This window comes from Cordyceps javanica, chromosome 4 (assembly GCF_051103115.1).
Source record: "Cordyceps javanica chromosome 4, complete sequence".
NCBI classification, from domain to species: domain Eukaryota; kingdom Fungi; phylum Ascomycota; class Sordariomycetes; order Hypocreales; family Cordycipitaceae; genus Cordyceps; species Cordyceps javanica.
In genome coordinates this window covers 3,349,370-3,376,503 of record NC_139298.1, presented here as the reverse complement: position 1 = coordinate 3,376,503, position 27,134 = coordinate 3,349,370, and the positions used below count along the sequence as shown (strand labels likewise).

General features: G+C 54.7%; 10 protein-coding genes across 10 annotated transcripts; 3 read left to right on the top strand and 7 right to left on the bottom strand.

Annotated features, from left to right (window-relative positions):
- Window positions 1–164: 164 nt before the first annotated feature.
- Window positions 165–2,421, bottom strand: V2A60_006910 (uncharacterized protein; the record flags this gene model as incomplete). Its single annotated transcript, XM_083258200.1, has 3 exons — window positions 165–264; window positions 329–1,916; window positions 1,992–2,421. The coding sequence occupies 3 exons, from the start codon at window positions 2,419–2,421 to the stop codon at window positions 165–167; spliced, it is 2,118 nt and encodes a 705-aa protein (XP_083114326.1).
- Window positions 2,422–3,431: 1,010 nt separating this feature from the next.
- V2A60_006909 (peptidase M50B-like-domain-containing protein) lies at window positions 3,432–4,382 on the bottom strand (the record flags this gene model as incomplete). Its single annotated transcript, XM_083258199.1, has 2 exons — window positions 3,432–4,046; window positions 4,155–4,382. The coding sequence occupies 2 exons, from the start codon at window positions 4,380–4,382 to the stop codon at window positions 3,432–3,434; spliced, it is 843 nt and encodes a 280-aa protein (XP_083114325.1).
- Window positions 4,383–5,292: 910 nt separating this feature from the next.
- On the bottom strand, window positions 5,293–6,730 carry V2A60_006908 (uncharacterized protein; the record flags this gene model as incomplete). Its single annotated transcript, XM_083258198.1, has 5 exons — window positions 5,293–6,190; window positions 6,248–6,366; window positions 6,423–6,436; window positions 6,501–6,566; window positions 6,622–6,730. 5 exons carry the CDS (start codon window positions 6,728–6,730, stop codon window positions 5,293–5,295), a joined length of 1,206 nt encoding a protein of 401 aa, XP_083114324.1.
- Window positions 6,731–9,770: 3,040 nt separating this feature from the next.
- On the bottom strand, window positions 9,771–10,901 carry V2A60_006907 (neprosin family prolyl endopeptidase; the record flags this gene model as incomplete). The annotated part of the gene is made up of 1 exon (XM_083258197.1): window positions 9,771–10,901. The coding sequence occupies one exon, from the start codon at window positions 10,899–10,901 to the stop codon at window positions 9,771–9,773; it is 1,131 nt and encodes a 376-aa protein (XP_083114323.1).
- Window positions 10,902–12,723: 1,822 nt separating this feature from the next.
- Window positions 12,724–13,868, bottom strand: V2A60_006906 (cleavage polyadenylation factor subunit FIP1; the record flags this gene model as incomplete). The annotated part of the gene is made up of 4 exons (XM_083258196.1): window positions 12,724–13,220; window positions 13,277–13,527; window positions 13,601–13,653; window positions 13,710–13,868. 4 exons carry the CDS (start codon window positions 13,866–13,868, stop codon window positions 12,724–12,726), a joined length of 960 nt encoding a protein of 319 aa, XP_083114322.1.
- Window positions 13,869–14,229: 361 nt separating this feature from the next.
- V2A60_006905 (uncharacterized protein) lies at window positions 14,230–15,886 on the top strand (the record flags this gene model as incomplete). The annotated part of the gene is made up of 3 exons (XM_083258195.1): window positions 14,230–14,297; window positions 14,458–15,045; window positions 15,100–15,886. 3 exons carry the CDS (start codon window positions 14,230–14,232, stop codon window positions 15,884–15,886), a joined length of 1,443 nt encoding a protein of 480 aa, XP_083114321.1.
- A 560-nt stretch (window positions 15,887–16,446) lies between these two features.
- Window positions 16,447–17,387, bottom strand: V2A60_006904 (DNA-directed RNA polymerase III subunit C31; the record flags this gene model as incomplete). The annotated part of the gene is made up of 2 exons (XM_083258194.1): window positions 16,447–17,181; window positions 17,265–17,387. 2 exons carry the CDS (start codon window positions 17,385–17,387, stop codon window positions 16,447–16,449), a joined length of 858 nt encoding a protein of 285 aa, XP_083114320.1.
- Window positions 17,388–18,127: 740 nt separating this feature from the next.
- On the top strand, window positions 18,128–18,613 carry V2A60_006903 (nucleoside 2-deoxyribosyltransferase domain-containing protein; the record flags this gene model as incomplete). Its single annotated transcript, XM_083258193.1, has 1 exon — window positions 18,128–18,613. One exon carries the CDS (start codon window positions 18,128–18,130, stop codon window positions 18,611–18,613), a length of 486 nt encoding a protein of 161 aa, XP_083114319.1.
- Window positions 18,614–19,434: 821 nt separating this feature from the next.
- Window positions 19,435–20,782, top strand: V2A60_006902 (uncharacterized protein; the record flags this gene model as incomplete). The annotated part of the gene is made up of 2 exons (XM_083258192.1): window positions 19,435–19,555; window positions 19,746–20,782. The coding sequence occupies 2 exons, from the start codon at window positions 19,435–19,437 to the stop codon at window positions 20,780–20,782; spliced, it is 1,158 nt and encodes a 385-aa protein (XP_083114318.1).
- Window positions 20,783–20,984: 202 nt separating this feature from the next.
- Window positions 20,985–26,471, bottom strand: V2A60_006901 (Arf family guanine nucleotide exchange factor SEC7; the record flags this gene model as incomplete). The annotated part of the gene is made up of 1 exon (XM_083258191.1): window positions 20,985–26,471. One exon carries the CDS (start codon window positions 26,469–26,471, stop codon window positions 20,985–20,987), a length of 5,487 nt encoding a protein of 1,828 aa, XP_083114317.1.
- Window positions 26,472–27,134: the final 663 nt, after the last annotated feature.

The following is a 27,134-nucleotide window of genomic DNA, read 5'->3' as shown; positions in this document are numbered from 1 at the left end:
CTAGTAAAGCGTATCTCAACGCTCACCGCGCAAAATAAATCTACATGAGAGAGCTGGGGCTAATCCTAGGGCACGAGTCACTCCGGCAATATCTCAATACAGACACGAGGAAAAAACAGGAAAATTATTCTATCGCTGCGTAATGTCCAGGCTGCGCATCCCGATCAAAGCTTGGCTACTGGAGTGCTTCCTGCAATCTCCTTGTACATTCTGACAATGTCGGCCCTATATGCCTTGGCTGCCTGCTGGCGCTTTAGTTTCAGCCTAGAAAATGATCTGTTAATAACAACACATCCAAAAAAAAAGGTCCGACTTGGTCATTACTTACGTCGGCGTCAGCAGCTCGTTCTCGACGGAGAATGGCTCCACTGCCAGAGTGAGGTTCTTGATGCGCTCGTAGCCCGCCAGCTTCTTCTTCCTCCCAATGTCCTCGAGGATGCGGAGAAACTCCTTCTTGACCGCCGGGTGCGCGGCCGCCTCCTTGACCAGGGCCAGGTCCGCGGGCGCAACCTCGCGGCCGACAATCTTGGAGGCGAACGCGGCAAAGGACTCTGGCTCGACGCCAAAGATGCCGACGAGGGTGGACTCGGAGCTGTCGCCGTGCACGAGACCGTTGGCAATCATGCCGCAGTTTGCCGCGTAAATGTTCTCGATGCGCTCGGGGGCGACGTACTCGCCCTGCGACATCTTGAGGATGTTCTTCTTGCGATCGATGATCTTGATCCGGCCCAGCTCGTCAATCTCGGCAATGTCGCCCGTGTGGAACCAGCCGTCCGGCTCCAGGGCCTTGGCGTTCTCCGCGTCGTTCTTGAAGTAGCCGCCAAAGATGGAGGGCCCGCGCATGAGGATCTCGCCCCGGGGCCGCGGCGCGTCGCCGACCCTGTAGTCGAGCTCCGGGACGGACTCGAGGCAGATTTCTACGCACGGCATCGGCGGGCCGACGTGGCCCGTCTCGAAGTCGCCCTTGAGCTGGCAGGTGGCGACGCCCGAGGACTCGGTCATGCCGTATGCCTGCGCAAAGGGGATCGCCAGGGCCGCGCCGAGAAACGTCTGCACCTGCGGGTCGATGGGGGCGCTTCCGCCGCCCATGGCGCGCAGGCGGTCGAAGCCCATGGCCGCCTTGACCTTTGCCGTCCAGAGGCGGTCGTAGAACCAGTGCGTGTTGTAGGCCTGTCCCATGGGCAGCTTCATCGTCGCCAGCTTGGTGTCGATGACGTGGCGGGAGAGCGCGCCCTTGAAGCCTGGCGCCTCGATGCTGGCCGCGCGGATGGCGGCATTGAACCGGTTGAAGACGCGCGGCACGGAGATGAACGTGGTAGGTCGCAGCAGCTTGATGTCGTCGGGAAGGCCGGTCAAGTCGCCGCGGAAGTAGCCGATGCGCGAGCCCGAAGCGAACGCCTCCTGCTCGACCAACCGCTGTAGGAGATGCGCGAGCGGCAGGTAGGAAAGACCCACGTCGCTGCTGACCCCTCCGCTCAGGATACGGCTGACACAGTTGGACGACAGCGCGGATTTGTGCGTAATCATGGCACCCTTTGGGGCACCTGTAGTGCCGGAGGTGTAGTTGATGGTGTAGACGTCATTCGCAGTGGGAGGGCGCATCGGCCTCTGAGACTCGAGGCCCAACCTCTCCACCGCTTCCAGGGAATGCAGCTGTAAGCCGCGCTGGCTCGCCAGCTCAGATAGTAGTGCACCTTTGGTGTAGGCTTCCTGCTCTCCATTGTCGAGGGGATCAATGGAAATGATCATTTTCAGATGCGGCAGACGGGGGCTTATCTTGAGCAGACTGGGGATATGGGGTAGCGATGCGACAATGCAGGAAGCCTCAACATGGTTGAGGATAAACTCTGTAGTATCTGGCCCCAGAGTCTCGTAGAGAGAAACGGTGAAGAGGCTCTGCGAGATGCAGCCGAGTTCTTTTGTGACCGTGTCAGTAACATACATGACACGTCAACAGCCACTGTCCGGCCGGAAATCTGGGACAATCTTACCAACAATCTGCCATTCCGGCTTATTGGGCGCCCACAGGGCAACTGGGTACTGGCGCTTCGGGCTGTGGTTGATACGGTCATGGAGTTCCGCGATGCCTGCGCCAAAGTTCTTGCGCCGCTCGGCGACCTCGCCGTAGGTGAGCCAGCTAAACTTGTTGTCCCACGTCTTGGACGCTGGCAGCCACTTGCGAGCACCGAGGCAGGCGTTGTTGGGAAACTGCTGAGCAGAAGACTCGAACAAGTCGTGCAGGGTCCGGACCGCCGGGTCGAGGGTCTCGAGCAGCGGCCGGTCGGCGAACTGCCAGTGGCGGTAGATTTGGCTTCTATTGGGCTTTTCGGTGCCGGGGAGGGCGACGCCGTGCGGTTCACCCGGCGGCGGAGAAGCGGAAAGCTCCTCAATGGCAGCAGAAACCACGGCAGGGTTATACATGATGCATGGAAACAGTGACGGAACCGTACGCTAAGAACGTTGGTAGGCCACGGAGCGTTTTTTTTCAATCAGAATTGAACAATAAAAGATGGCACATGAATCAGGAATTCACCAAAACTACAATGCTCTACTCGGCAGCCTATACACTCTGTTTCACGGCAAGAAACACCTGCTTTACTTGAGCTATAGCCGCACCCTAGCCTACATCGGCTATATGCTTCCGGGGTAATAAGTGCACCATCCATCCCCGTTTGGGCAATCCACCAAATATAAAAATGCGGGGTAACTAATTAAGTAGAGTGACTTACGGATAAGGATCTTGCAAAGGCTACGGAGTAGGGTCCGGGCATCTTTTAGCGTGGTTGTTATAGTTGGCAATACTAAGTACTCGATTGGACTAGCAGGCAACCATGTCCAAGATGATCCCCCAAAAAGTCATTCCCTAGAGCGCTGCACAAGCATGATACCTTGTGCGTATCCCAACAAACCAGCATGTTCATTCGATACGATGATGTACTACTCGAATACGAGAAATGTATCTCATTGAGTAAATACGCTTGTAAAGGCTGAGGTGAGGTATACTACTCATTCCGCATCATCTGCATAAAGCAATACCGTGGCAGCGTCCCTCTGGCTACTCCGAAACTCAATAGTGTAAAAAGCCGTAGCGAACATCAATTCGAGTATAGCCTCTCTTTAAATGGCCTGTCTGTTCGTCGTTGTAGTCGCAGCTGCTTCCTCCCCGATGTATTACCTGGCCGATATGTCTAGCCTGGGCTAGTAAGCGAGCCCTTTTCCCGCCTCGAACCTGCTCAGATGCAGGTTTTTCATGTGCCTCGAGCGCATCGCAAATCAGCAAGATGTCTCCGTATAAGCTGATCCACATCCAAAGAACTTTCGAGATGCGTGATTGTAGCTTCATTAGACCCTAGTTCAGGTCTCCTGCGTTATTGTGAGCCCCTTTTGGGTAAAATTGGGTAAATTCTCCTCTTGGAACATGCTGTGTATGGCTATGTAGGGATAAAGTGTTTCGAGTCCTCCTGTTGTTGAGCAAAAGATTGGGAAAATGCAGCCAGGCCTGCAATAATTCCAACAGCCATGATCAAAACGGAAATGATGGACCAGATGACTCCCCAGCACTGGGACGAGCCGCCGTAGCGCTTCGCAAAGACACTGGCATCTGATGAATTGACTTTGCGAAGAATCAGATCGTCGCAAATGTCCCACACGCTGTAAAGAGAGGACATGACTCCAATGAATAGCACGACAAAACGAAGTGCTTCAGCGTGCTTGATGAACCAGCACGCAATCAGGAGGCCAACAGCGAGCAGCACGGTCATGATTGTTAGCCAGTCCCGCTTTCCCCACCACAAAGTCAACAGAAAACAGACGCCGAGTACAATGCTAGCGACTTTTGATGCGACAATGTTGAAGCCGCAAAAAGTCAGCAGTGCGCCAATGATGGACGATCCGAGGTAGCCTGCGGGGAGAGTAATTGCGCTGATGCCCCCAACCATTTTCGTAACGCCGCCTTCATTTGGGTCAAGGCTGATGGACTTTACGCGACCGCCGGTGCAAACGGCTGTGATGGCGTGGCCAAACTCGTGGAAAGCAATGACAAGCATCTACAGAACAGAATTGGTTAGTTCATGGTATTTCTGACGGCCGGGATGCAGCTGTGGGTGCATCAATGATCGGCCCGAGGCCTGCTCCCTGTCGAATGCAAAACGTACCTTGAATGGCCAGAGAATGTTTTTGATGTAGGGAACATTCCATAGAATAGCAATGACGACGACGTAGGCTGCGATGACGCCGAGAGTTACTTGCTGCGTGTGATTAGGGTGCTGCAAGTTGCGGCCGACGAGAGCAGGGTGCTGAGGCTGTTGTAGCTCCTGTTCAAGTTTGCTGAGCAGCTGCGCGGCAGAAAAAGGCGCTGAGGACGCGGACAAAGCCGGCGGCATCTTGACGGCGCTTCTGGATGTCTAGAACGACGTTTTCTGGCGAATGACCTCTGATTCAAAGTAGCTGGAAAAGCTGCACGTTTCAGGTTGACGCAAAGGGGTTGAGCAGGGGTAGACGCGAGCGGAGAGTGTGCAATGATACGGGATACCACGAGGACGATATGGGAGTCGAGGACAAAACGAAGGGAACAAACCGCCAGGGGCAGCAAAAAGTGAAAGGAGAAGTTGTTCAGGTCGGGCGGCTGGGCAGCATTTCAAGAGTTGATGCGCCCATCATTGTTCGTCCCACTTGTTGACGCGGCAGCTGCACCAGATGACGGTGGCGCAGTAGAGGAAAGGTGGCTGTGGAGAGGCTGGTGGCGCCAACGGGCATTCCACCGTGACGCTGGCTCTGCCCGTATTACTTAGTACTGGTGTGCACTATTTTTAGTACAGATTATCAGGGGGGGACCCTGCGATCTGCGCTTGTATTATGGGACAGGAGCAATCTGCAAAAATTTCTTGCCATCGATATCGGGCAAACGGCCAAGATTCATGGTACCAGTACTAATGAGTGCAGACATGATCTGTAAGTACTCACGGATACTAAGGACTTGATTCAGATCAAGTCACAGTGGCGGTTGGGTCACGTGGCAACGCCACGGCTATCTCTTGACTGCCCTCTCAGCCACACACAGATTACTAGGGCAGCATCTCCCTGATCATGCCATCATATCTGTTTTCACCTCTCTACTTGCAGTCTCAGAACAACGATTAATTCATCACGTTCAAACGCCAATGTGCCGTCACTCCCATACCGAGTTATCGAAATGAATACGAATATTTGCATTGGCAGGATGTATATACATTCTAAAAACAGCGAGATAATATGTACGCGAATGATCGGCCGGCCCTAGTCACTGGCAACTCCTCATCTGCAGGACGACCACCACTCGCTCTGCTTCACGCATTTGTAGGGAGCTTTGCATACCGTCGGGCCAGTCCAGCCCTGTCCACCGCACTGATCATACTGATCGAGCCCGCCGTTCGGAGGAGGAGTTGTGGTGCTAGGAGGGGTTGAAGTGCCAGGCGGCGTCGTGGTGGTGGGAGGAGTAGTGGTGGGGGGAGCCGATGTGGTGGGAGAAGGGCCGCCAGCCATGTCCGCAACCACTTCCTTGAGGAAGCCGTTGTTGGAGTAAAGCTGGGACATGTCCCACATCATGACACCACCAAAGTTGGAAAACTGCTGCGAATAGTTGATGGCCGCCTTGAGCTTGGCGCCGTTGGTGTATCCGCCGCCCGCGCCGGCAGCGGCTGGGATGCCCAGAAGGAGCTTGACGTTGGGGTTCTTGCTGCCCTTGGCCCACTTGTCCCAGACGTCAAAGTTGAAGGCGTTTTGCGTGCTGGAGCCGGGCTGGAAGTTGGACACGCCACACCAGTTGTTGTAGAACTGAATCATGACAAAGTCAAAGGCGACGGCGTCGAGAGCCGCGCCCACGGCCGCGTCGGGGAAGACGCACTGGGGGGCGGCCGTCAGGTAGAACTTTTTGCCGCCAGCACCATCCATGAGGCTGCGGAGCTTGGCGCCAAACGCGGGCAGATTGCTGGCACTGCTCTCGAAGTCAAAGTCGAAGCCATCCACAACAGCGGTGCGGAAAGGCCGGTCGACCGTCTTTCCAGACTGCACGGGTCCAAACATGTCCCAGACCGACTGTGCCGCATTTGCAGCGGCGCTGGTGCTGGACCAACCACCCTGGGAGTATGTAGCTCCGCCAAGGGACAGAATGATTGTCTTGCCGTATTTGCTCTGGCACAGCTTGATATCCTCCCTAGTGCGTATGGTCAGCGAACCCGGGCCCGGTCCTCTGCAACAGCATGCAACTTACTCAATCTGAGGGCAGTCCAAAACATTCTTGTTGTCAGGGAACGCAGTGCAATTGTCACCCGCATTGGCAAAATTCGTAATTGGAGGCGTGATGCCATTCATAAAGGCCACGGGAATAATCTACGTCAGGTTAGCACGACGGAATAGCCGTCGCCGTTGCACCAGGTGATGCTTACGTCAATATCAGTGTCTGGCCAAAGCGTTAGCCTGAATCGTCTTTTCACACTCCCAAAGTTGTCTGACAAGGCACTTACTTTCGCAGTAGTACGCTAGGCGCTGCTGAGCATAAGGGCCGGAGCCTTGGTTGTACGAGTTTTGACCTTGTCACGATATCAGAAACTGGACACACGACACGCGTGGTTCTGGTATACTTACCCCAGTAAACGGCGATGTTGTCGCCAGCGCCTGGGCCGAATCCCGCCATGGCAGCGGGAAGCACGGCGAGCATGCTGGCGACGGAAGCCACCGATCTGAAAGACGCCATGTTGTGTGAGGCTTGGTAGTTGTTATAGAATTAGAATCAACCGTCGTCTGCTTTTATGAACCGCCGAATACAGGCGCGTTTTTTTAGTGCGAGTGACTTGGATCTGAGACGTGACTGTTGACACACGACGGGTTGACTGGCTATATATGTCCATTCCAGACCAGAGTGTATCAGTGCCCGTGATGGATCAAGGTGACATACATCTCAGAGTGGAACGCTTTTGCCACCAATTTCGGGCCATGTTCTTCTATGTGACGTTGAACCGCTTACATGTGCGTTGAACTGGACACACCGGACCACGCCGGGCACGCTGCTACCTTGGCTGGGCTGTCGGGGCCATGGAAGGCGGGATGATATCTCCTTGAGCCATTCTCGAGGCTACCGTCGCGTGGTCGCCGCTCATCAGTCTTTGTGGGGAGGGGCGACTGGGGACGCAATCTGGGGGAATACAACCACACTAGGACTATGAGTGGGCATTTGGCAGTTTGGCTGAAATTAATTAGACGATGCCTAGCCTCCCATGTACCAGAGCTCTCATGTCCCGAGCGAACGGTCTTGGAGATTAGCAGACGGTAGACGAGAGAAGTCCACTCGGGTATCACCACTTCGCATCACTTGCTGCAACATTGTCCGACTGCCAGGATATGCACCGAGACTCAATGGCTCGTGTTTCATTCTAATGTATCCCAAAGGCCCCCCTCTCAGTTGCCAATCTGAGCATTCGATTTCCTGGTGCGCGGGCGAGACGGGAGCTAGACGCTGACAGGCAGTGGAGTTGGCCATCGGCGGCGTATGCCGGTATTGGCTGGCGATGGCACGATCATACGCGACGTCGGGCTACTCCTGTCCCAACTGAAGAGATGAGCATGTCGTAGGAAAGAACTCGTTCACGTTGCGGAGTCGCCTGACTTGACCCGACCTACACCCCCAAGGCAGATGTCGCTTTACATGGGCCTTGGCCGTCCATTCGAAGCAAACTCCGGCCGACCTGATCTGCTGCTGGCCTGCACGGCGCGCGCGCGCCCGGCAGTGGTGAAACATTGGGAGCCTCCCCCAATCATCAACCCGCTGCTGATGCGTGTGTGGTAGGGCTTTGAACGTCCGCGGCTGGGCCACAATCTCGCGGGAAGAGAGGATGTGCCGAAACAGGACAAATTCGGGGCAGACGGCGGCGGTTGCACGATCCGTTCAAAAGGAGTAACGTTACCCACTGCGTGGCTAGCTCTGGCCGCAAAGAGGCACGATCGAAGATTGTATGTGCTTGCTGAGAGTTTGGGGCTACTTATCAACCTTCCAAATTGGGAAGCTAATTACTTATCCAAAGGACGCTTGTGGGGGTTGATGGGCCGGGGGAGGCCACGAGGCCGCAACGGGAAGGCTTTCTCATGTACGGGGTACTGTGGCGTTCCCCGCGTGGTCTGCGGGCTTGTGAGGAAGATTACTCATTGCGGATGCGTGTATATATGTAACGGGGTCATACTAACGCGCTCAGGAGCGCCCGGAGGACCCATTGTCTACTTGGACCGGGATGAACTCCTGTCAAGTTGTATAGACGACGATAGCTGTCTGGTCCGTTGTTACATTCCTGGCTCGACGACCCGTCTTGGCCGTATGAAGCTCGTCCTCCGATGGTGCGCCCAAGAACCTGGGAGGCTTCATTCTCCCACGTTCACCGCACCACCTGAGCACCACTGCAGGGGCGTGTGGAACGCACCGAAGCCAGCGATGGGGGGGGGATGTATGCCCTCGGTAGGCGGTTTGCGGAAGCCCATTGGTTGTCTGAAAGAGGACGTGCACGGAAAACGTGATGGAAAGAGACCTTGGTATAGAGCGCCAGGTGGCTTCAGGCCAGTGACATTATTATAAGCAAGTTACAGCAGGCAGTCAAGTCATCCGCCTGTCGTTATCGTCCAAGACAGCTCCGGTTTTACTGGGGCAGATCATCGTCGCACGCACGCACTAACCAGACGACGGCGGCCGTAAGCCTGCAATCTGGCCCTCCGTGACAGAGTTGTGAGATTCGTCGCATATGCCCGAGGAAAGACGACAGAGAAGAGCATCTCTGTGTGTCGCGGTGCTGTAGAGAGATATGGTAGCGTGTCCGTGTCAGTGTCACGGACACACGCCAGTCGTTTACTATTGGAATCTAGTCCGCACCTTCTCGGCCAAATATTACTCGGTGCTCCGCTGCCTATTACCACTACGCGTGATCAAACTCGGTCAGGGTGAGCAAACATGTCGGTGCTACATTTTTTTGAGTAGGCGGTAGAATCGAATTGGATGAGGAATACGACTGTACTGGCTGCGGTTTTGGGTCAAGATGTACGCATTGCGGCACCGCGTACACAGCAGACCGATCACCCACGTAGCATTGCGGTGACATGCTGAAAAAGACGAAGATACATAACAGATATAAAAGAAAAAGTACATGTCACGCTAGCTCAGCTGGTTAAACCGTTGTATCTGAAGAAAGAGTGGTCGCGGCCCCATTTGGCCAGTGAAGTAGGTACAAAGTCTCTTAATAGTTGAGGTCTAGGGTTGGTTGACGAACAGTTTGAGCGTAGTATGACTTATCCAAGTCGTCGGCGTGTTTTTGCATTTTCCTAATTAGTGGGTATTAATAAATAAAGTACTTGATATTATATACTTGAATATAGGATCAGTTGGGAGCCACCATTTTCGAATGGCGGCGGATGCCTTGCATGGATAAGTGTGCCCCAAGATCAACCCGGAAACGGGGTTGCGTCGACAATCGCAGTCACCCAGTCCAAAGATAAATTAAATCTGTTGCTCTAAAGCACAGTCTCTCTTTTTCCGGGCGAATGTTCCGGTTTCTCCCAAAACATACAGGCCGCCACTTCACAAAGGCCTGCTGTAGACCCGTGTATGCCAACCCAGGAAGGACAACGGTAGCACCACAGTATAGAATAACAATAATATTGACAAGAGTCTATAGTATATACATTCAAGCCTATGTACAAATGCAAATTCCAGCGCCCGCTCGGATAAAGTACCATGCTGTCTCAAGGACTGATCCTATTCAGCCGTTGATGACACCGCCAGCTCCGGGGCCACCGAGGTAAAAGTAACTGCCCCAGGTCGTGCCCGAGTTGAAGTGCGTGTCGATCGAGTAGCGGCTGCTGTCGCTGACAATGACGCCGCCGCTGCCGTCGTACTGGCTGTCCTTGCCGTCGGTGCCGGTGAGGAGGATGTTGCGGATGTAGGCCGCGTAGCCGTAGCCCGCGTCGGCAAAGTAGCCGCTGCCCATGTCCGTCGCGGTCAGGGGCCCCTCGCTCTGGTAGATCTCGCCGTACCAGTCGACGGCGTCGGCGTGGTCCGCGAGCGTCGCGGCCGCGCCGTTGCCGCGCGTGACGAACATGGCTGCCGGGTAGTAGCCGGCCCAGCGGCCGTTGACGGCGAGCCACCAGTTGCCGCCGTCGAGCCGGTACTGGACCTGCAGGTCGCGCTGGGCGCCGCCGGGGACGGACGTGGGCGCCAGCTCCATGCCCGGGTAGTACTCGGCGTCGTACTGCACCCAGCCGCGGTACTCGGTGTTCCAGCCGCACACGTCGTCGCCGTAGCCCTGGTACGCGTTGGTCGTGAAGAAGGTGAAGAGGTGCGGGTTCGCCGTCTGCGCCGGGTAGTTGATCCACCCGGCCTCGACCGTCTGGATGCCCACGCCCGGCACGCTGAGCCGGACGACGGCCGTCTGCAGCAGCGAGAAGTCGTCGTCGCGGGCCACGTACGCCCGGAACATGCTCAGCGCCGCCGACGACCCGTGGCTATCGGCCGACTGCGCCGTCGACGAGTACCAGTGCTGGCCCGCGTACTGGCGGCGCGCCCGGTGCCGGTCCGTCTTGTGCGGAGGGGCCACCTTGGTGCGCGGCAGTCGGCCGTCGCTGCGCGGGATAGGCACCGTGCCCTCGGGGCCGCGCGTCGTCTCGTTGAACGTGCTGAGGCTGAGCTGCGCAAAAGACGCATCGTGGCTGAGAGGAGACGCCGGCGGTTGCGCAATCTCGCCCTGAATCTCTCGCCTGACCCAGTCAATGACCTGCCCGTCCGGAAGGGTGACGGTCTTCTCCACGGGGAGACCCTGGGCGTGGATATAGCTGGCGGTTGCCGTGTTGGCGAGTAGCGTTGCCGCAACTGCTTGTAAGACTTGCCAACGCATTTGTATAGAAGTCTAGTGAGCACTTTGTGTTTATATAGAGGGCTGTCTTTGTGTAGTCTTTGAGAAGAACGCTGAATGGCAGCACACTGGCTCGTTTTATATCCGCCCCGGCAAAAAAGTCACATCTTTTCGTTTTCGAATCATTCTCTGCATGAGTACACTACTGTTTCCAAATCTGGAAGGTATTTTCTATTTGGTCCAGCTGCTACCGCACGCTACCGCGGCGCAGGTCACCATGCCCCTCTTGATGATGATGGCCTCGGCCTTTCTTCAATGCAACACAGCAAGCACACCTAGCGTTGCATCATTTCTGCATACCCTGCTTTTTTCTTGATCATTTCGGATTATTAGATCCGAGGTCTCGAGATACGGACCAATTCCGGCTGATGAGACAGACATCTTCTCCCCCGCCAGAGTTGCGATTTATCGACAACGACGAAAAGCCCCGAGCAGGCCAACGGCTCTACGACCCGTAGCCTGATCTGACTCGATATCGGAATTGCAGGAGGCTAATCCTCGAATACTGTTCTGGATTGTCTCTAGATTTTAGTCAGAGCCAATGATCTAACACATGTTTGTCCGCAGTGCACACCCAGTATACCGTTGTACTGGGACGTTCTGCCTCGCAGGACGTGTCTTCTCCAACTCCCACTAGCTCAGTTACATGCGGCAGTCTTCCGGCATCATCCATATGGGGCGACAAGCAAAGTACAGCCACTTTAGGCAAGTGAAGGTTGGAACTATTCTCATCAATGCTGCTCTGAGGCGGAGCTAGAATCCGCACTTGCACCAGCGCTTGCTTAAACCCTCTGATTTTGTATTCCACACCAATACATTATCTAAATATTTTTCAGTAATCTTCAACTTCCAATTTCTTACTTGCCGACAAGGGCAGCACACGCTGATGACGGGAACTCGCTAGTGCGAGATGACACCTGACTTTATTAGCAGCTCCCCGTCTCAGCCTAGCATCACCAATAGCTCCTGCGAGGTTTTGACGAGGGGCCGCGCACACTCTTGTTGCAGGCGAATATTACGTGATTCAATGACCGGCAAGTGTTGCGAGGGCTGGTTTTAGCCGGCAGGGAGGCTGGCGCGGGATACTCGCAGACTTGTCCTCGTGTGACGGAGTTGGCGATGCCCCTTCCATATGCCAGAGTCAGGCACGAAAAGTAGTTACTGATCGACAAGAGCCCGTTGAGGCGGCGGCGGCATGTGGAGCGCGCATCTGATGTAAATTGCATGCGGCTCGTGTGATCGGACGTAGATCACCCTTTTCGGTACGCTTTTGGCACTTGGGGACTTGTATTGTGATATATTTTTTGGTACAACAACTTGGGTGCCCACGTGAGTTGAGACGTTTCCCAACTTGCTCATTCTGTCATCTCGAGAGGCACACACCAAGATATGCTATTTCGTAGCGGGATCGGATGAAAAGCGCGGCTAAAGTGAATATAAATGCGTTACATACTCGTTACAAAAGATTTGGCCTCAACTGCCAGCCACACCGCGGCGGGCCAATAGACTTTCACGATGAGGTTTACTGCTTTGCGGTATTCTACCAAGATGGTGATGGACTACGGCGCATTGCTATTTTATTCGTGCGCCACGACTTTCTGCTGCTCCTCGCCATGTCCATGTATGCGAAACTGACTATGAGGCGTGACCTGTCTTGGTGCATTTCGTCATGCAGCGTACCCGGCGCGATTCTCAACAACACGGATATGTTTTTACTCGAAAAGTGCTCGCGTTATTCCTGCGTCATCACGCCAGTCTCGCTGGCAGTAAATATTTCGTTGACATCGGATCACTTGGACGCGTACTACCATCTTCCACGACGGCCGCGGCCAGCGCCGGGATTGTATCCTCCATACGGCCCTTGGTTGCCGCCATAACCACCCACAAAGTTTTGTCCAGCGCCGCCCTGTGCCGTGCCGCCAGCAGCACCACCGCCATTTTGCATACCCGAAAACATGGAGCTGATCTGACTCATGTCCATCTGCGATGGGTCCATTCCAGATGCCATCATTTGCTGCATCATTTGCTGCATCTCGGGGGGCATACCGTCCATACCAGGCATCGAAGGCGCTGCGGCATTCTGGTTACCACCCATTCCCATGCCGCCCATCATCATCATGCTATTAAAATCATCCATCATCTTCTTGTTGTTGACGGCAAAAGCATCAGCCCCGAATTCGCCACGAACAGACTCTTGCTTCGCTGCATACAGCGCCCAGGTAAACTCGTCAAAGCCATAGTTGAAGTAATCGCTAATATCCGTCCCGGGCTTGCGCCATGGCTTTTCATTCTCTGGTAAATCTGTTCCAGGTCAGCTCGTTCTTGCGTTGCGGTTTAGAGTGATGCCGCCTGCTTACCTTCGTCAATGTTTACTTGTGTTATGGGCTTGCCTACTTGGGCATAGATAGGGTTCGCATTTATGTCGACAGTCGATTTTGAGGCAGCGGCGGATGCTTGGTCTGCGCTTGGAGCAGCCACATGGGGCGCAGTCGTTGATGCTGTTTGCGCTTCTACTTTGGCTGATGCTACCGGCGGCGCAGGTTTGCCTGGGCTGTCATTGGTGCTTGACCTTTGCGGGATGTTCCTTATATCGCTATATTTCGCTTGGCTTCAGAAATTTGTTAGAATACCGCGAAACAGACGTGTCTTGCGCCATAGTGGGCGCGACCGGCAGTCCTTACGTTGGAGGAGCAGCTGTTGTGCCGTCTTTTCGTTCTGTGATGATGTCGATATCCTACCAAGAGCATTAGATACAATTGGTGGAGCGCGCAGGAGGTATTAATGGCTCACGGAATCATCGTCATCTTCGTCCATTGCACCGCCCTCGTCCTCTTCTTCGCCTTCCTCAAGCTCTTCTTCCGGTTTCGTTGCTACAGGCGGTTGCGCCTGGTGGGAGTCCACTTGCGGCTCCTCGGGCACGTAGATATCGTCGTCCTCGTCCATTTCCATGTTGTACGGGTATGGTATGGAACAGATCGAATATGCAAGATGACGGGGGAAATCGGTAGAAGTGCGTTGGCGAGTTTCTGAAGCTCCGAGTGCTGCGTATGGGAGCTTGCTTGAGCAAAGCAATCCTCGGACCCGTTGTTTCTCCGTACAGCGAGAGTCTTGCTTGTCGCGCTACGGCATGTTAGTCCGGTACCAGAACATACCGGCTTAGTAGGTGGCCACAACAGGTACCTGGCTATCTAGGCGCGATCGCATGTTTAGCACTTCGAGTTTCCACAAGCTGTTTTGGTCGATTCAGTTCTCGTCGGAAGCTCAGCATCGACTCAAACGAGGCTGCTCAAAGTCTGGACCAAATTGTACCATGTCCCTGGCGCGCTCAGCCAGTGGCCCAGGTGGTCTCACAATCAACACCGGCGCTGCAAACTCCCTGTACGTTACTCAGGCACCCAGGAGGAGTCCCGCTCTTGGTGCAGCACGCGCCGCTAGAAACCACAAATATTTGCTACTCTCCAACCTTGCCCATGGTCGGGGCGTCTGCCAAACCATCTGCATCTGCTAACTACTTGGGTTTCTCGCTATTGTACTCCAGAACACCCTCGTCTCAACCTCAATCGACTGGTGGACTTTTCGCATCCTCTGCCACAAATACAAACTCGAGCTCGGCGACCGCGACCGGCGCGATGGCGACAGCAGGCGGGCTCTTTGGCAGCGCCGGTGCTGCCCAGCCAAAGACGGGCTTGTTTGGTGCATCAACTACAACACAAGCGCCGGCGAGTGGTGGACTGTTTGGTGCCGGTACGGCGGCAGCCCAGCCACAGCAAGGGCAGTCGACACCAGCATCTGGAGGTCTCTTTGGTAATGCGCAGTCGCAGGCAAAACCTGCTGGCGGTCTATTCGGAGGAGCCGCCGCACAACCCACAACGAACACAACAAACTCGGGCCTCTTTGGCGGTGGCGCTTCAACGACGCAGCAGCCTGCCCAGGCAGCGTCTGGACTATTTGGCACCGCAGCTACACCGAAGCCCGCTCAGACAGGCTCTGGGCTCTTCGGTGCTGCAGCGACGCAACAGCCTGCTCAGACGGGGACCGGAGCTTTTGGCAATACACAGCAAGCAGGGCCTACAACAAATACTTCAGCCTTTGGCCAGTCACAAGCAAAGCCGTCTGGTGGACTTTTGTAAGTAATCTTGTAACAGGGCGTGTGCTTCCTGAGCTTCCCTAACCTTTCCAGTGGCCAAAGTCAGCAACCAGCGCAGGCAGCGAACCAAGTTCCCGCGGTCCAGATCAACTATGACAACTTGCGCCCACGATCCCGGTTCGACGATCTAGCCCAACCGATCCAAGATGAGGTAGCACTGATAGACAAGGGTATCCAGCGCGTCATCAAGATGCGGGACGAGATTGGCGAGTTTATGCCCCAGCACGAAAGGGATATTCAGCAGCTCGGCAACGACGTCAAATATGTCGAGTCGAAATTCCGCATGGTTCAAGAAGCCCTCAACCGTGATATACAGACCGTCAAAGGCTTGCAAGACGTCACAAAGAAGAACATTGGCGACGCGCAGCTATCTTTCAAGGCTGCTGATAATCTCAAGTTACCTAGCCACTATCACCAGACTGGTCTGTTTGCGGATTCCGCCCCGTCAGCCGCCTCCAACGACAACGACGCGTCGTCGGCGCACTCCAACGCCCAGGACCTCATCACATACTTTAACCGCATCTGCGACGACGTGGAGAGATACAAGAAGCGGCTGGACGAGTACCGCGGCGAGATTGAGCGCGATATGCCGGGCGTCGAGAACGGGCTATACGAGCAGATCAGAAGCTTCCGGGACCGCAACGCCTCCATGAACGGCAATGGCGGCGCCGTGCAGGACCAGCTCAACCAGGTACTCTCTGCCCTGCGCGAGACAGGCAACGCGATTGTCTCCCAAGCCGGCCAGATAGCGGACACGCGCGAGCGTTTATCCCGCCTCCAGGCCGGGTTCATCGACGGCGGTCTCTACGGGACGAACTAGTGCAAAGCGAGCGATGATTGGCGATGATAGAATACATTTTCTGGTCTAGCAGGATGGGCGGGAAGCTGCCGTTGACACATGCATGTACTCTGGGGGCGAATCTCAATGATGGCTGATATTGCCTTGTAATTTTTATGGATAGTGATTTCGAAAAAGCAATAAAGGAATGCGTGGCTGGTCATGGATTGAAAAAGACCTGCCCGAGAATAGTTTTTGTTGTTGTGCCTGCAAAACTGCTGCACGATCATGGTGCCTTCACGTATCCTCGAAATATTGCCCAATCTTGGCACTCGTTCAGTCGCAAAGCACAGGATCAGTTGTTCATGACTCCAGTTTTGTTTTTAGTATGAATAAAGGCTAGCTGCGTTGGCCACGGGGCAGGATCCACGGTCCTGTGATATGTACAATACGCGGACCAAGCATTGCCATTACCCATCTCATTCCCCAATACTTGCAATAGTAACCCCCTAGATTTGATTCGCCATCCCTAACAAAAAAAAAACAAAAAGGCGCAAGCAGAAACGAGACAAGAATCATTCCCAACCACATCGACTTGGCGCTCAGTAGGTGCCCTCCCCTCCGTCATCGCCGTCACCGTACTCGTCGCCAAAGTCCTCGCCATTGTCAAAGAACTGTTCCGCATCGTAGTCGCCCGCGTCCTCGTCGTCGTAGATTTCGTCTTCGTCGTCGTCGTCTGGCGCGTCGTCGTCCTCGGCCTCGGCCTCCTCGCCTTCCTCGTCGCGGAGCGCCTCCAGCTTGTCCAGCAGCGCCTGGCCGTTGCTTGCGCCGGCCGTGTCCGCGCCGCCGCCGCCGCCGCCCTCCTCGTCATCGCCCGCGAGCGGGGTCATTCCAAAAGCCTCCTCGGCGTTGGGCAGGGCGCTCACGCGAGACAGCTCGAGCCTGCGCTTCTTGGTGCCGCCGAGGCCGCCGCCGCCGCCGCCGCTGCCACCACCACCACCACCACCGTCGACCGTCTCGAGCAGCTCCTTGGGGAAGAGCTCGCGGCACACGGGCCGGCCGGACCAGTCGGGCAGCGCGCGCTCCTCGCGCACAAACTTTTGCGAGTAGGTCGGCATGGACGTGAAGGGGTCGAGCGAGGCCTTGTTCTTGACGCCGTAGACGGCGTTCATCTGCGCCTGGCCGTACGTCTTGCGCGGGGCGGTCGGGTCCGTGAGCGACGTGCGCTTGGACGTGTAGAGGGGCGACGAGTGCATCTGGTGACGCAGCAGGAGCATGTAGTGTACGCTGTTCGATTCGGCCGTCGTCAAGCTTCGGGGCGTGGGTACTGTGTATGGCTGCGAAGCAGAAAGCGCCGCCCGGTTAGCTTCAGAGACGCAAAGGCTGCGCCGCTGGCGTCGTGGCAATTGCGCAGACGTACCGGGAAAAGCTCCGATGGCCGCGCATCAGGTTCATCGCCCGTGTCCCACGGCACATTCGGTCTCCCACCACGACCTCCTCCGCGGCCACCGCGACCGCCGCCTCGTCCGCCACCTCTAGACATCTCGGATCACGCGTGCCGGGCCAATACGGGTGCGGAAGCGTGGCAGTTATATGTTGCGCGCGAGAGAAGTCGTATCGAAAACCATGAGTGGAATAAATCTACCGGCGACCTGCGTGGAGGGGAGAGATACGGCGAGCAGCGAACGTGACAACTGGTGGGGGAGTTTGTCGACTTTTTTTTTTCTGCCGTTTCTGGACGTCTGCACTGGTCAAGGTGGTGGAGTCGTAGATCTACACCATCAGATATCGGCATTTCCACAACACTACTTACTCCCTCAGAAGCAAATAAAATCATGGAAAATAATTCATAAAAGATATTCATCCGGAATTCTCACAGGAAGAAGCTACAGGCTCATTTTTGTGTCCAAAATGACAGCTAATGTGCTCGGCCAGTACCAAGGTAGCGTCCAGCTTGCATCCACAGCACTGCACTAGGTCTAATAAGACCAGGTCAACTGGCCCAAGGCTACTGCTCCAAGATGTGAGAATATTCTTTAACTGCTATGTATTGATAAGTGTCTATTTCCTACTCTTCCCCGGTGATTCAAGATTAATTTCAAGTCACGTGATATGAAGCGCTCCCCGCCCAAATGGGCATTTGGAGAATTCACATCTGAATTTGCTTAAAACTCTCTACACACTTGAGACGAGAATGAAATGCCGATAGCAGCATATCCTTGGAGATCTTTTACTTCTTTGTATTTCAAGCGAATAGCAAGACACTCAGGCAGCTACCTCAGCATGTCTCAGAACCGAAGCCAAGTCATATACGCGCCCTCTCAGGAGCCTCCGCGGGGTCTGCGTTCGGTGTTCTTTGCCGGCACGACGAGCAGAGTCGATTCGGCAGACTGGCGAGAGATCCTGGCCGCGCTGCTGTCCACGCAACCAATCACGATATACAATCCGTACCGTCCAGATTGGGACTGCACCTGGCGTGAAGATGTCGACTTTGCTCCGTACCGCGAGCAGGTCGAGTGGGAGCTGGAGAAGCAGGACAAGGCCGACATGGTGGTTGTCTACTTTCACCCCGCCACCCAAGCACCCATAAGCTTGCTCGAGCTTGGCCTAAACGCGCAAACTCCAGGAAAGGTCATTGTGCTCTGCCCGGAAGGCTACTGGAAGCGAGGTAACGTGCAGATTGTGTGTCGGAGGTTCGGCATCGAGATGGTGGAAAGCGTTGAGGAGCTTGGCAGTGCCATTGTGAGGAGACTGCCTAGTACTGCATGACTTGTGGGTGTTCCTCACTTGGATCCTCGAATCCTAGGGAGGTTAGTAGTCGGCAGAAGAGAACAAGTGATTCGCTGCAGCTCATATATTGGTGACCACGCGCCTTTGCGAGACTAGCTCCCCGTTGTCGCACAAATAGTAGAGTGCAAATGCTACCAGAATGGTCGACATAGGATCCAACGCAGCCAGAGAATGGTACTGTATACATCTCAGGGCTAATTTTCGTCGTAGCATGCTGAGTCGCGGGCATCTCCATTGCGGACAATCAAACTTATCAAGCACAGTTTCGTGGCACTTATCCCTACGGTCGGCAGACTGCGTTGGATACTATTTGCTTTACCATTCAGCGTCACATATACTTCTATGTATGGGTAGCCAGAGGATACCGGTCCTTTCTACAGGAGCTCGGTCTGCTGCATCAGCCAGCCCCAAATAGAATGGCCAAAACATTGCCACCAACAACACTGCGCCGTGGAAGCGCTCCACAGTCTGGTCAGCTTGGTGCCTTGGATTCCTTTAAAAGCAATTTAAAATCTTCTTGAAAATAAAACATGGGATTAATTCATTCAACAGTTTTCATCGTAATGTATACTATTGGAACCAATAGGTTGCAAATAGATAACGGCTCTGGTCCTCCTGTGGGCCTCGAGTTTACTAAGGCGCTGCTTCACATTGCCCAGGCAGAGAGATGCTTGCGCAGCTGCTCGTTCACTCATCACCCGGCATCCAAAGTTGGCATTTGGCTACATACCATCCAAAAAAAAAAAGACGCATTTCAATCTTTATAAATGTCAAGCGAGAGAGTCGTGCCGGATCTCGCCATGGACGCCGTCCCCATCTCGCGGCTCGACGAGCTGCACGCGCATCTCGAAGAGCTTGGCCGCGAGCCCGACACACCCATCGACGCCAGGCTCCTTGACGAAATCGAGCTGCAACTCACAGGTAAGAGGAAAAGAGGGCGACCTCCATCTCTCATTTCTCTTTTTTTCTTTTTTTCTTTTTTTCTTTTTTTCCTTTTCGCGCCCTTGGCAACATGAGGGCGAGTCACACGCAGACACTTTCCCGCCATTTGTTTGACATGGACATGGCTGACGACTCGGTGAACCACCTCCCCGCCTCCTCCCCCGTACAGAGAGCAACATTCCGCCTCTGCTGCCCACGGTGCTCGTCCCGCTCACGCGGATCCTGCGCACCACGACGGCGCCGGACCCGGAGCCGCTGCTCTCCCTGACGACGAGGCTGCTCGCCCCGCTGGCGCTGGGCCGGGTGCTCGCCCTCGCCGACGCGCCGTCCGTCGCCGCGGCGCTGCGCTCGCCGCTGCCCGGCGCCAACCGGCTCGCCCTCGCCATCCTGCACAAGGCCGCGCGCGCCCCCGCCGACGCCGCCCTGCTCAGCACCCTGCCGGAGCTGGTCGCGGCGCTCGTCGCCCGCTGGCTCGACGCCCCGGACGTCGGCGTCGGGGAGCGCGCCGGCCTCGTCCTCGGCGACGTGCTCGAGACGGACTGCGACGTCGTCGTCGCGGCGCTCCCCGATGACCGCGCCGGCGACCCGCACCCCCCCGCCGGGACCAACGGCGCCGACGGCACCGAGCTCGTCGTCAGGCAGCACCGCCACCGCCGCCGCCGCGTGCCCGGCCATGGCCGTGTCTGGAACCTAATCTTTGGCAGCGAGCAAATCTTTGCCACGATCCCGCATCTCTGCGGCAGCCCTGCTTCTCCCCCCTCCTCCTCCTCCTCCTTCTTCTCCGAGTCAGGCGGCGCGGTACCCACGGCGCGCCAAGTCTCCCTCGCGCAGGGCCGCCTGCTGCGTCTCCTGCCGCGGCTGGCGACGCTCAACATGAGCGCCGTCTCGCGCACGGCGTTCCCGCACCTCGTCCCGCTGCCGCAGACCGTCGCCCGCGCCGCGGGCCACGGGCTGCTGCAGTGGGCGGCGCTCGCCATGGTCGACAAGTCGGACGTGCTGATGCACCTCAGCCTGATTGACTTTTTCGAGACGCACGTCAGCATCATGAGGATCACGGACGGCGCGGCGGACCTGACCCGATCCCTCGTCAGGGCCGCCACGGCCAACGACGAGCAGCTCAAGGCGTCGCTGAGGGAGTTGCCGGATCGCACCGTAGAGGAAGAGGCGGAGCCGCTACGAGTATACATACAGCAGTTGCTAAATTGAGAAATGAATAGTATAATGGAGCATGTCTCGCGTGGCTCCAAGAGCAGTCACTCAGATGACGTGTCAAGGAGATTTTGCATCAATAGCCTCATTAGAATTTTTGCTACAACAATTATGCTTGCAAAGGAGCTTGCATTTTCCATCACCTTCAAACAAGAACAGAACAGACTTTTTTCTCACTCTTCCCGACTATCTGCTAGCATCACAGCATCTTTCGAGCAGCCTGCTCCTGATCTGCAGAGGCTCCTTCGGATGTGGTGCTGACCACGCTCCCCCGTCGCTTTTCAGCCATGCTCGCCATGCCTTGAATGCCCAGCGACACCTCGCCAACCCGACGCAGTACCGTCAGTAGAGCACCCCGTAGATCAGCCGTCAACTCCCTTTGAAGGAGTTCTACTGCGAGCGGATAGAAATCGCTGATATGTGTCTTGAATGCATCATCAGGGAATGTCGCGTATCCCTCGAGCACGTCCACCACAACGGGGCGCCAGGCGGCAAGATTGCGCTGCTGGCTCTCCTCAACTAGTGCGGAATATCCGGTTATGATATCTTTGCACAGGGGCACAAGAGCAGACTCAATGTCCGCCCGACTGTCCAGCCGTTCCGGAGCATTGTCGGCAAACATGCGGAACAGGATGGACACGTACGTGGCGGCTGCTCCACTCTCCTGCTTCAAGAGATTCGGTGGCTGCTTCATGAAGCCTTCTCGCCACAGTTTCATGCGAAGCTCCTTGTCATCATTGAACCGTCTTGCAAACTGAAATGATCTCTTGAGAAGTGCCATCAAACGCAGCAACTCCGTCGATGGGATGTGCGTATACACAGTATCGTTGCTGAAGAGTTCGTTGACAGTTTCAATCATGAGAAGTTGCAGAACACAGCGCGAAATGATGCGATTGAAGAATCTTCTTCGCGCCGCAGTGACAACGACGGGCTGTTGTTGAAGCGAGGATGCCGGCTTGAATTCTTCCAGCGGAGCTTGGCTTGCCGCTCCGATGGAGGGTCGTCGTGCCTCGTCATCCAGTGGCCGTGGGGAGATTGGCCTGTTTATCGATTCATTGTCGGATAAACCTCCATTTTCGTCTCCGCCGTTGATTTTGAGAGACTTTTCATCCACGACCGGCTCACCACCAGGGCTGAGACCACTAGAAAAGTCGATTCCGTTGGATGGCAGGGATAATGCAGCAGGGGATGTGGCGTTTGCCGCCGTGAACAGCTGATACGCTGTCGTCCGTTCGAAAAGCTCGCAGAAAGCCCCAACAATCTTGGCCCAGTGCTCAGGCGCGAACTTGGTCACATTCTTGAGGATCAGCTGCTGCAAGCAGTTGCTACCGATCCGGGAGATGGTGTCATTTTCCTGGCAAATGCAAAGTTCGAGCAGCTCCAAGAATCTATCGAGCATATATTCCAGTGAATCGAAATAATGGGTAAAGAGAGTAATCATGTTTCTCAATGCCTGGATCATGGTTGTTGAAAGCCATACAGACAGTTCCTCATGATGCAAGACGTTTGCCATCTCGGGCCGGGACCTCAATACCATGAAAATGGGATACAGCTGTTGTCTCCAGAGAATGTCCCAGAATTCAGGTGTAAAGTCGCCGCCGTATTTGATGAGGGTGGCGAAAAAGTACTCCAAGGCGTTAGACCGTACTTCCAAGTCCTCGCCCGTCATCAGAACGTCGTGGAAAGCGAAAAGAACTGGGAACCAGTACCCTTCCTCGACCGACGTACTGGATTTCACCCCGGCTTTCGACTCTTGTTGGCTCTCGGGCTGTTGTGAGAGAGGACACTCTGGTGTCTTCAACATCTTTGGAATGATCGATTTCAAGAGCTCGAGAGCAGCCAGGCTCTTCTTTTGGAACTTTAGGTTCTTAGAGAATTCCGTCAGGCAGACGATGAGGTCAGTAAAGGCTCCTTGAACGACAACGACACCAAACTTGTCCTTGTAAACCTGGCTGACATTCTCATAGGCCAGGTTCACGATGCTCTCAGACGTCTCGCGAGCTGCGACAGTAAAGACGCCAAACATGGTTCGCCATCCCGAGCGAATGTTCGCGCCTCTCGCTTGAATCATCTGAACCAGACATCTCAGGACCAGGTCCTTGACCGTGACATTGTCCGAGTTGGCCAGAACATGCTGGAACGGCTTGAGAAAATCTTTCTGAAACTTGAAACCAGCCAATTCTTCAATCTCCATGAAGCGCATAGATAGCTGTCGTAAAGAATCTAGCGCGAAGAAGACAATGTTCATGTTGTTATGACAACCGACTTGATTGAAATGCTCTCCGAGCACTACCCAGATATTGCTCCATTCAAACCTGACGCGGTTCATGTTGTAGTAGCTGATTTCCACAATTTTCTGCAAACTGTATGTACGAGGTGAATCGTTAGAACCAGAAACCCTGATTTCATCCCAGCTGACCTCTGTGAGCGCCCTAGCGAAATGGACCATGGCATCGCCCGACAGATTGGCCGTGTTTGTGAAGATGCGGTCGACGCTTCGCACTACTTCGTCAGAGCGACTTTCCAAAGCAATCTCGGTTGAGAAGCCGCGTGAGCCCGTTCCTGAGCGCTGACGATTGCGCGATCGCGATGATGTTGATGCCTTGGAATCCGACGTCTCGGTTCTCGGCGGTGGCATGAAGCGAGCTTTTGAGACATCCGGGATAGCGCTCTCGTCTACGCCCCCAGAAATGAGTTGCAGTCGATCCAGTTGGCTAATGCACATCAGAATGTCCTTCCATGATTCTCGAAGGACATTGCCTTCCGTCTGCCCAAGGTCGAGAATGATCTTGACGGCCTCAATGTTCTTCGCCATCATCTCCTGGGGGTTGTTCAAGTTGGTGGTATTCTTCAGCGCGGAGATGAACGCTTCTCTAGGTGTTGACAGGTCAAAAGTGCAAGCAATCTTGGTTGCGAGTTTCATGCCTTCCAGACAGAGCTTGCTCACTTCGATACTGTGGGCCTTTTGTAGTTGCGAAGACAGCGCAGAGAAGAAGGACATCCATGTCACGTCAAACATGGAACCTACATGTTTAAAAGACGTTGCTGGGATAAACTTGGGGCCTGTCTTGGTAGTGCTTCGGCGCTGGCTCTTGAACAGGTTTTTGAATAACTGTTCTGAGCGCACTGAGATTTCCTCCGACTGCTGCATGTAAGCTTCTCTTTGGAGATCACGTCCAACGCCAGAAAATGCTTGACCGAAGCCCGCAGCGAGCCCAGTCGACTGCGCAGGTGCACTGCCGGCAGCTGCGGCAGCCTCACGTTCGCTGGTCAGGACGATCTCGTTGCTGGCAATCTCGTCGTAAATCCCGTTGAGGTATTCATCAGGAAGATCGGCATTGTCGTTGATGCCCCTATTGTTTTTTATGAATTCTTCCTTGGTCATGCGTTTTGCAATCTTGCTGCTGTGCTGATCGGTGTTCAAGAGAATGACGGAGTAGGCAAGCACGTATGCAGTGTCGGCGTTGGCAAATGCATTTGGATTCCCCAGAACGTAACGCTCAGCAAATTTCAACATGAAACGGTCAATCTTTTGTGCTTCGCCAGGCAAACGAAACGATTGTAGAAATACTCTGAGGGCATCAACAAAGCGTCGTTTGGTAAACTCCATTGAATCCACAAAGGCATGCATGATGTCGATATTCTTTTGGTCTCCCTCGCCCAGAAATTCTCCAATCTGGGCCTTGTCAAGCTTGTCTTCCTTGAGAAGAAATTTGGCGATATCATCCGGGCTATCGCTCGGGATGAAGCCCTCGGCGATAAGAGCCTTGATGCCGTGCTTGGGCTTAAAGTTGAATTTTCGAATCGCGTTGGTCAACGCTGTTTTCCGCGCCTTGTCTTTCTCTAGCTGATCCGGGTCGTCATCCAACACGGGTGTCGAGGGTGGCAATGGCGTCTCCATGCGCGATTGGGTGTCGCTCATGCTGGGGTCAATCGATGCGCGCAAATCATCGGTAGATATTTTCCTATCTTTTTCAGCACGGGCAACTCCTGCTTCGGGTCGCACCGATGCCGACCAGTTGACGAGTGACTTTAAAGCCTCGACGAGCGTCTCCAAAGCGATGCGTTTCACCGCATATTCTTTCGGGTAGTCCGGCTCCGGCTCCGCCTGTGGCAGGATGTGAGCCACGGTCAAGGGAGGAGGTAGGATCGTCTTGAGCTGCCATTCGCTTGCAGCTTGCGTCTTGGCTCTGGACTCTTCGTACACTTGTTCGTTAATTGCGGTGACCGCTACGGAGGCTGTAGAAAATTTGGAGAGATCTTCGATGATGGTCTGGTAGATGTTGTCTACCGTCTGGTCGCAGTCGTAGTTGAGATAGGTCTCCACGAGGGCCTTAGGATCGGCACAGAGGCGGTTGAGAATTGTGATGAAATACAGTTTTTGCGAAATTGGGGCATTCCTTTGGGAGAGGAGAGCCAGATAGATCTCGTTCAGGATGACCTCGATTTCTTTCTTGAAAGGCGGACGCATAAACTTGAGCATAAGCCAGAAAATTTCGCTGCAGACTTCAAAGACTTTGTCAACGGAGCTTGCGCCGTTCCTCGTAATGCTCAGACACAGGTAGAACTTGATAGCTTGAAGAAAGCTCGTTGGTTCGTTGCTCTTGGAGTTTTTGATGGTACAAAGCGGTGACGTAAACACGGAAATATTATTATTCAAGACAGTGTGGATGAGGTGAAGCGAAATGAGCTTTGAACGCATAGGCTGTCCACGGATATCGAAGAGCTGATCCGGCGGGAGAATCTTGGTCGAAAGGTTACAGAATGAGCGGAAGACAAGATACGCGTCTCGTATATAGACCTCATCTTCAGCTTCTAGCTCGTCCTCGTCAACAGCATGCGGACCGTGGCCTGGGGACTCTGCGTCGCCATTAGTCTTGGACGGCTTGATGTGGGAGACCATGGTGGGCCCATCACCCAGTGCAGAGTCATCAAAACTCTTGCGATGCTCCAAGTCTTTGAGGGTGAGCTTTGCGCCGGATTCCTGCTCAGTTGGCTCGTCTGCGCCGGCGTGCGTGGTATCGTCGTTGTCGTCGGCTCCATTAGCGGCTTCTTGGTTGTCAAATGTGACATTGCTAGAGCTATGTTTGAGGTTGCCCAGATTCAAGCGAGCTTCCTTCATATGCAGCCGTGCCTTGACGCGCTCGAATACGGTACCGACCATTTGGGTCAAGGTGCCTTGAGCGACTTGCTGGTTTGGAGTACTGCGGGAAAGGAGAAACACATTGTAGACTTGTCGAACCGCCTTGAGCAGTCCAGCGCCGTGGACGACAATTTTGTCGTTGAGGACAGCGGCCAAGAGCGATTTGACAATTTGCAATTGAATTTCCACCTGTGTCGCCTCTCCCTGGAAACAGTCGCATATCGTGTCGATGGCGCGCTCGATGAGCGGGGATTGTGGCTGGGAATCACCTTCGGCAGGCTCTCGTTTGGGCTCGGCAGAGAAGTAAGAGTACGATATCAATTTGCCGATGCAGTCAAGGGCAGTGGTGGTAAGTTGGGAGTTGTTGGTTCGGGTCGCAAGCTGGAGAGGCGCAAAGACGATTTCCGGGTCGGGAAGCTGCTCCTGTTCCTTGATGGCATCGAGAGCCTGTTTGGCAGACTCGCCCAGCTGCTTGATGCGCTGTGCATCTTTGGAAGCAGCAATGGTGTCCAGAGAGGACACGACAAACTTGATGGAGCTCATTAGGGAGCGTCAGGAGACCGAGCTGCCATTCGCCACGTTGTCAAGGGGAGCGGCAGAGTCGGGCAACTGGGTGTGATTGTATGTTTGGTGCGGGAATTCGCAGCCAGTTCACAGACTTTTGCAGCTATCGAGGTGCTGCTACGGTATCGTGTAGAGTAGGTATTTGTTGCGACACAAATTTGGAATGATGTGCCGAGCGGCAACGGGCTGATACTGTGAGGTGCATGTGGCAGTGACAGGAGAAACCCCGGCCCATGCGGCTGCTTGTACGGAGTAGGAACACGCGGCATAAGGGTCGTGACAGGGGCACTAACTGGGGGGGCATAGACTACAATACGGGTGGGTAGGGAGGTTTGAAAATCTCGAAATGCAATGGTTGGATCACTTTTACAGAGACAAAGAAAAATTGGTGTAGTGATTGAATGAAGAATTTATTTTGTCGCAACGAGAGCGATTCGCGATGAGTTGGGCTCTGGTGCAAGCTGCCACGGATGAAGAGTGTGGCGGGTGAGAAGTGTGGCGCAGGGCAAGCACTGATGACACGAATGCTTCTCGTCATGATAAGCCATTGTGGCTGGTGAAGCAGCGCCGGGCCCGATAATGGGCCCGATAAATTGTACTGATAGGCACGGTGTACCTACCTATTTACTGAGTACCAATATG